Source organism: Dioscorea cayenensis, chromosome 14, assembly GCF_009730915.1.
Source record: "Dioscorea cayenensis subsp. rotundata cultivar TDr96_F1 chromosome 14, TDr96_F1_v2_PseudoChromosome.rev07_lg8_w22 25.fasta, whole genome shotgun sequence".
Taxonomy (NCBI): domain Eukaryota; kingdom Viridiplantae; phylum Streptophyta; class Magnoliopsida; order Dioscoreales; family Dioscoreaceae; genus Dioscorea; species Dioscorea cayenensis.
Genome location: NC_052484.1, coordinates 18,711,674 through 18,720,061, shown reverse-complemented (window position 1 = coordinate 18,720,061; position 8,388 = coordinate 18,711,674). Strand labels below are relative to the sequence as shown.

Here is an 8,388-nt window from a genome sequence, read left to right as displayed (position 1 = left end):
CTAGAAATTACTCTCGTAAATCTCATTTCTCAGTCAGAGATGAATGTTTCACGTCTATGACCGCTTTTATGTTAATAATGTAAATAACTAATCATTATGGCAAATAAGGAAGTCAATCCATGTATTATTCCTTTCCTATGCTTGAGAGCTATATGAATATATTATTGATAAAAAGAAAAGCGTTGCTAAGAATATACTTGAGCTATGATAAATGCCTTCAGAAAGATCCAATAATTGTGGTTTCTTTGATAGATATCATTACTTTTGCCCAGGTACTTCTTATCAACCTCATTGAACAATACCTTAACAAATAAATATCAAAGGCAATGTTATTTCATTTGCAAATATGAACCAAAGCAAAACTAGACTGTGGAAACAATAGAGTGTGTTTAACCATCATTAAAAAGCATAGCACATAGGAATTAAAATGACATGACAGAGGAAGTTATGCACAAGAATGTTGCTCGCAAGGCATAGCACAAACAAAGATGCGAAGACCAGGACAAGCCTCAAATGAAGCTATATTAAACCCAACGTAAACCAAAATCAATATTCACTCAGTTATGACAACCCAAAACACAAGTAAAAATAACTGAATGTAGTCAGAAACATCCAAAAAAATGTTCTTAAATTCCTGCGACTAAGATAACATGCAGTACCGATTGCTAACCAAACACACACATTTTTTTAAAAAAGCCAGAGTCTATACAGGTCAGTCTTGCAGGCTTGAAACTCGATTCCAGTATAAATAACTAAATACCAAAACATGAACAAGAATTACATAACCATCTCTAATCCAGTAATATGTGAATAAGCAGTTTCATTTACATAAATGATTGATCAATCATGGGTTAATTTCCAGTTTACAGAATATGTCTCAAGCAGGAATTGAAATTTTACCTTTGTATCATAAGTTTTCTACAAATGATTTGCATGAATCTGGCACAATCTGTTGTGAGAGAGCATACAGAAACTATGATATGATCCAATCAGCTAATAATACACACACTAACTTATTTCTATAATTCTTCACCTTTGCAAAGCACCAACAGTTGTTCTATCTGGATATGGATAAAAATTTCTACAGATTAAAAATTTTTAAAACTTCTCATCTCTGATAATTCATTTTAATTTAGTTTTGCCATATATACATTTTACAACGTAGCTAAGTTAGACCTGTACATTATTATACCATTTCTGTCTGTATAGTGATCAAGTCAAGGGAACTTTTGTGCATACCTTGTACCCAAGAGAAAATAAGCATCTCAAAATGACTCTTTTCTTTGCTCTGGACGGTGTGCGATGGCGATGGGGTGGGGAATGGGAGTAGGGAGGTTGGGTGGGAGGGTGAGGTGCACGGTTTCTGATCCTATTTCACATTTTAAAAGCTAGTGTTTCTTCACATCACAATTTTTGATTGTGATAAGATGAATTTTATAAAACATATATATTAGGAAGCCAATCACACCATACATTAGTAAACCATATGATACATTATAAATGAATAATTTAAATCAAAATTAATTTTGGCAATCTCAAAGAGGATATGACATGATTGGCCTCCTCTTAATATTTTTTAATTTTTGTCCCAGATCCCCATGAGAAAAGCTGTTTAAAATTCTGTTCTTCTCCTTTAATTTTTCCCTATCTTTATATTTCTTCTGAAGCTACCTAATATATAATTATCATTTAAAAACGCTATATATCTTCTATTATCTTATTCTTTATCTTTCTGAAAAAACTTTATAATCCCACTGGATTTTTGTCTGAATTTCATTCTGATTTTGGTAATTCAATTTTTCTAAAAATAATTTGCTACATTTATAAGGTAAGAAATGTGGGCAATGCTTCCTTGAAGAGATTAGAAAGTACGTTATTTTTCTTTAGCATGATTGGTACTTGGATACTGTCATAAATTGACCCTTAGTCAACTTGAAGGATTAAAGCCCTTCAACTGCATAAGTGCCTTAAAAATGGTACTACCAACTTTTCCCATTACATATGTAATAAAATGTGTATGTACAAAGCTAACGTGCTTGATAGTTTTTGTCCCGGTGACATAATTCTCAACTTTGTGACTAAGTTTTACTTGAAATAAGGTACTAGTGGCATTCCTTTTTACCTGGTTGCCGGTGAGAATGTCATTCCCAATTATGGGCTAGGAAGTACATGTCATACAAGAGAGGGATCATTGATTTAGACATTATGTCAAATTTGTTTGGGCTCAGATTGCTATGAAATTTAAAGTTGGAACCAATTAAACATCGATATACAGTATTAGATGATAACTTGAGGCACCAATTAAAGGGGTTAATGCGTTTATATTTTAAGACACAACCCCAACTTATGCAAGAATATTTACATGAAGTCAGAATCAATTAAACATTAATTGGTATTGGGTGATAACTTATGCTACCAACTAAAAGGAATTTATGCATTTCATATTTTAAGACAACAAACCCAGCTTATGCAAGAATGCATTGATCGAACTAATCACAGTGACACAACTGCATAGTGATTTATTTATATTCCCTAGACCCAATTCATATTCCTAAGAAACGCAAGAATATTGTCCATCTTATTGTGTACCAAGGAAAATCTATGTTTCTCCAGGGTGATGTCAAAGATATGTTGTTCGCATCAATATCCTTTAAAAATGTGATCCTAGAACTTGAACCTATGCTATCTCTTTATTATTTTGCAGTCTAATTATTAAATTTATCTTTCTAAATCTGTTCTTCATTTTATAAATCTCATCAGGTAAACAGGATTCTAGGAGTGTCATTTCTCTAAAAACATGATTTAGTGGGTGTTTTTAATACTAAAATCACTAGTCAAGGCACTTGATTGAAATGATGCATAGTCCATGTTATGGGAGCTAAGATTTCTAACCATCAATTCCCACCAATTTCCATAACTTATGTCAGATATTCCATGTAAAATCACAAATTCAAAAAGCATGAAGAAAAGATAACTACTCCAGGGAAAATATTATTGCTTTGTCTTCACAGAGCTTTCAGTTCACACTGGCATAGTTATATAATAACAAAACTCACACATTATGAACAAAGTATGAAGCACAATTGAGAAGGCATTTTAACATTCAAATAAGATGAAAGAAAACTGTGTGGGTACTAATATATGGGGTCCTAGATCAAATATATCTTAATGTACCATTATGGATTTGCACAGGCCAAGTCATAAATCACTAAACCTTGAAAGTAGTAGTTCATATGGAAGAAGAGAACAATAAGTAGCAAGAACGAGAGTATTCACACAAAAAGAGGATAGAATGGTGAGTGAGTACTAACCACAGAAGAAGTCTCCACAGCAAAAAGCTAAGAATGGCCATTCAAGGGCAATCCTTCAAAAAGAAGGAATAACAAGGTACATTATGTTGAATTAGATCAATCATGCTTCAAAATTTGCAGAAGTCACAAACTAAACTGCAGGTAAGCAAAATGGCATAAGCTCCCCTGGCTCTTAAATGGGCTTCACAAAGAAAAAACAGTGCATCTTAGAATAATAATGATAAGGATGGTGCACTATTGGTAGTTCACTCAAAAAATTTCCAAAGGGCAACCCCTGAAGGTTCATTTTCATCCAATTAAATAAATGTAAGCATAGACATGACCTTCAGTAAATGATCTTTGTAAAATACAGATAACTGTAAACAGTTTCTCAATTAAAGGAGAAGATCAGGGAGATAGTTACATCCATTGTGTATTTAATTGGAAAATTTTTGAAAAACCTTTTATACTATTTCCAGGTTCTAAAAGTGATTTTAAAATCTCAAATGTTCTTTATCAAATACAAATGAAACCACATCAACTAGACCTACTGATGTTTTTGGTATTGGGAACATAATTTCCCATAACCCAAAAATTGAGGTGGAAAGTTAGCTTTTTGGCAGATTCAAGTAACAAGTAGTATGGATGTGCTAATAGAGTTGGTGCATTGCAACTCATCAGCATATCCATACAAAATCCATTGTTGTGAACAATTAAGAGCATCAATCATTGCAATACCTTTCTGTAAGAGTGCTACCCTCAACACCTCCACCAATGAAAGCAAATAACGCCTTCCGCTTGACACCACTCGTCTCTTGCAAACACAATATGAAAATCAAAAGGAAATGCACTAGTAGCAGAGATATGTCCATTAAATTTCTGGTATTTTAATCCAGGTTTTGAAATGGCCATTCACAACGTATCAATAAAATATGTTACAGGGTTTCAAATGAAACTGATTATACCAAAATAAAGGCCAATATGCCACACCTTATGCTGCAAGCTGCATAAAGATGCACCTTTTTTATGCACTGGGACTGGGGGAACAAAATTTTCCTGCAATAGAACTTGTTTTGGAGGAAGGAAGAATAATCTTTAACTCCACCCAATCATCAAGGGTGCCTGCTAAATAACAGCATCAATTGTCTGCTGACAGACAGAAGAGTGCAACTTCACGAGCAATGCATGCCTCACCTGGAAAACTTTGCTGGATATGATGGGCACTATTCAGATGTTATTACCCAGAATGTGCATGTTAACCAAACAGGCCAGTAGGTCCAAGCTCCCCTTGTTTCAACTCTTTCAGTCGCTGCTCTTCTAGTGGGTCTGGACTCTTCATAATTCTCCGTAAGCGCCTGCAAAATTTCATGTAAAGATAGATCAAACACAATGGACCAACAGCAATCTTAGGAAGAAATTGAAGTTCCATTTAAACCACGAAGTACATGCTTCGACTACCTGTCTTGTGCATGCTGTGCAGGAAACGTCGGCATGAAATCTTTTGATTTAGGCAAAGGGACCTCATGAAACCAAGCATGATTAAGAGCAGCCTCAGCTGTAATACGCTACACATGCACAAAGAGTACACTTTAAAAAAAGGGTAGGCTTTTGAGGCAATAAAATAGATTACATACACCTTTCCAATTGCATTTACCTTTTCAGGATCGTAAGTTAGGAGCTTATTCAGCAAGTCAAAACCAGCCTCAGAAAGAGTTGGGCGTCCAGAAAAACACGTGGCAGGAAACTTCTCTCTTAGCTTATTATACCTGAAAGGAGACAGATATTAAACTCATATGAACAACTGGTCAACTATCAACTGCAACCAAGGTAAAGAGGGAGGCCTCGACAAGATCACCCATAGCTCGAAGTCTGGTAAAAGGCCAGCTAAAATAAGAATACATGTTGAATGAACAAGATAATGTAAGAAATGGTAATATAAAACTTACGGTTGCTTAACAAAGCTAACTTTTAATCCAGGCAATTTAGCAAATCCTGGCCAGATCTTCTCATTAGGTGTACCAAGCGTTCTAAATATCTGCAATAAATAAAAGCTAGTAACCATTAGGTGAAAATCAATTACCAGAAACACCATTGAGCTCAGCGCGTAAGAAAGTACTTTATCAAGTTGATCAAGCTCAGTTTTTCCATTGAATAATGGTTCTTTCGCCAAAAGCTCAGCCATAATGCATCCTAAAGACCACATATCAATAGCAGTTGAATATTCTTTTATTCCTAACAGAAGTTCAGGCGCCCTGCAAATGCCAAAAAGAAAGAAAAACATCATGAACCCTGGTTAACTAAAAAAAAATTCTATATACATCAACTTAGAAATTAGTGCAAGCTGACCTGTACCACAAAGTCACAACTAAGTGAGTATATGGTTTCAGTGGGCTACCATATTGGCGAGCTAACCCAAAATCACAAATTTTAAGCTCACCACGGTTGTTCATAAGAAGGTTTGAAGTTTTCAGATCCCTGGGATACACAAGGTCAGTAATAAGCCACCTTCACAACATACAAATGAGAACAAATGAGAAAGGTTACATGTTTTCCAAAGCCTAAAATACAGTACCTGTGGAGAACCCAGTTGTCATGAAGATACTTGACACCCTCCAATAGTTGCAACATTAAGCATTTGACTTCACTCTGGCTAAAAAGGTTGCTTCATCGTCTCCATTAAACCTTTCAAATCATGCTCCATGTATTCCATAACCATGAAGATACTATCAAGACTGCTTCCCACAACAACCTCCTTTCACATCCACAATTGATGGGTGGTGAAAGGATAGGAGAACATTATCTCTCTAAGAGAAGTCAATGGAAAACCCTCTGTTCCTTCTCCATCTTCACCTTCTTAAGAGCCACTACCTCACCGGTCTTCTTATCCCTCGCTCTATAGACAACTCCATAAGTGCCTTCATCTATCTTGTTTAGCCTCTCAAACTCATCAACACTTCTACACCCCTAGCAGCATGTTTATACATCTTTGAGGAGGCTGTGCAGTTTTTGGGGACTCAGTCCCTATCAACATCATCATCAGAATCCGTGTCTGAGAGATGCTCAGCCACATTGCCATTGGCAGCATCCTCATCAACATCCATATAGACATTCTTATCCACCTCAACCTCATGGTCAGCATCCCTCCTCTCTCCCTCTGAGCCAGATGACTTCGATGCAGAGATGACTTCCCCAACCTCAGGACTTGGAGCCTTCAGCAACCTTTGTTCCATAGAATTTGCCAGAGGGGTGTTTCTCCTCCTTTTGGGCACAAAATCCTGTTTTACATCTTCAGTTTCATCATCATCATCATCATCAAGAGCATTGTTGCTGTCAGCCCATCGTGAAGTAGAAATATTAGGAGCAAGAGAGAAGTCTTCTTCATCTTCATCAACCACCCCAGGCTCCTGGTCATGATTCTGCTGATCTTGAGGTGAATCAACAGAGACTTTTACATCGTGTATCGTTGGTGCGTGATCTGCACTCAGCTGGACAGAATTAATTGAGCTAACAGGGACAAAACCTTCTGGCAACTGAGGTGGTGGAGGGAGTGGAGGGAGTGCAACTTGTTCAATTGAATGCCCATTCTTGCTTTTGGAATTGGTGACAGCGCTAAGTTTGCCATCATCCCTGTCCCCAAAATGATTGGTGAAAAACTTTCTTCTCTTGCTCGACAAAAACTCCGTTTCCTGGTTGATCACTGAGTTATCCCTGACCATGGACACAGATAACTCAGGATCATCTGAGCTGCTCCCACTCGACAACTCACCAGGTTCCCTATCCACTGGCCCCCTATGAAACCTACTCCTAACATGATGATCCCCGGCCTTCCCCCCACTAGAATTGCCAAAAACCCTAACGGTGAATGAGAAGCCCCCATTCAAAGCCTCTCTCTCCTTGACGTCCCTCGGCCTAACCCTAGCTCTATCTCGGTGATCATGGCCACCTCTTCTCTCCACGATCCTGATAGTACTCTTTCCTCCTGGACTGATCTACATCAGAGTCCTTATCCCTGAATTCATGCTCTCTATACCCACTATGCCGTCCAGCAGCCATAAAACCCTAGAGAAGTTCAAGATTGGCAGATCTCACGACAATGAAACCAATTACCCCAAATCAAGATCAAAACACCGAGCAGACCGCAGATTCCTAGATTCACAACCCCGCAAACAAACAAGAAAAATTCGATTCGAGACGTAACACAACCAGACAAACCAGAGGACAAACAGCAGAAATTTCACCAGTCACTGATCCAGAAAACTTAAAACCCTAGAATTCCTAAAAATTGAGATATAAACCCTAGAATGATCAGAAAGAGCGAAACCCTAAAAAAAACAAGGAAAAAGATCGAATTGGACCCAAATTAAGAGTTGAAAACCGGCAAAAAAGAGGAATTTCGGTGTGGAAATCGAGAGATCTAACCTGAAAACCCGCGGATGTAAAAGCCTCTTCGAATCGAGGGATCGTGAGAGGAAGGACTCAGCGAGAATTGGGGAAAGCGAGGATGAAGGAAAGCGGCGGTTGTGCGTCGACTTCTCTCAATAGGGCAATATTATTTACAAAAAACCCCCCGTAAATTATCTTATTTCGCAAAACCCACCTCGTCCTTACTTTTTTAAAAATAAGAAAATTCCCACTAATTACGCATATATATAGATATATATATATACAATAATAAAACCAAATGCAATGAATATATCTATAGATTTGTGTATATTCCCCTCTACACATAGACACTATTAAAATATATATTATTATATGTTAAATAACTAAAAATCTATTCATATATATATTTTTTAAATTTTCCAATGATCATTAAATTAATATTTATTAAAAACTTTAAAATCATTTTATTTATTATATTTAAAACCTTAAATTTTGATTAAGCTAATATATGTTAATATTGTATATGGAGTGGAGTTAGCATATATATGTAAATAAATTAAATTTTAAAGAAAAAATATAAATACTTGATTTTATTGAAAAGTATACACTAATTAGGCTGATTTTCAGATAAATGCACATATAAAAAAAATCCTAAAAAGTATATATGAATATATGTATAGTTTATAATGTTTTGATAAATTATTTTATAAATGGT

At 36.2% G+C, this 8,388-nt stretch overlaps 1 protein-coding gene across 1 annotated transcript; it reads right to left on the bottom strand.

Moving 5' to 3' along the window:
- Positions 1–4,155: 4,155 nt before the first annotated feature.
- On the bottom strand, positions 4,156–6,667 carry LOC120276363 (cyclin-dependent kinase G-2-like). Its single transcript, XM_039283088.1, is given in 14 exon segments — positions 4,156–4,412; positions 4,485–4,645; positions 4,749–4,855; positions 4,945–5,056; positions 5,237–5,325; positions 5,407–5,542; positions 5,637–5,765; positions 5,863–5,945; positions 5,947–6,045; positions 6,047–6,090; positions 6,093–6,122; positions 6,125–6,254; positions 6,256–6,307; positions 6,309–6,667. Coding segments are annotated over 13 exon segments (1,323 nt in total). The 5' UTR covers positions 6,521–6,667; the 3' UTR covers positions 4,156–4,412; positions 4,485–4,545.
- Positions 6,668–8,388: the final 1,721 nt, after the last annotated feature.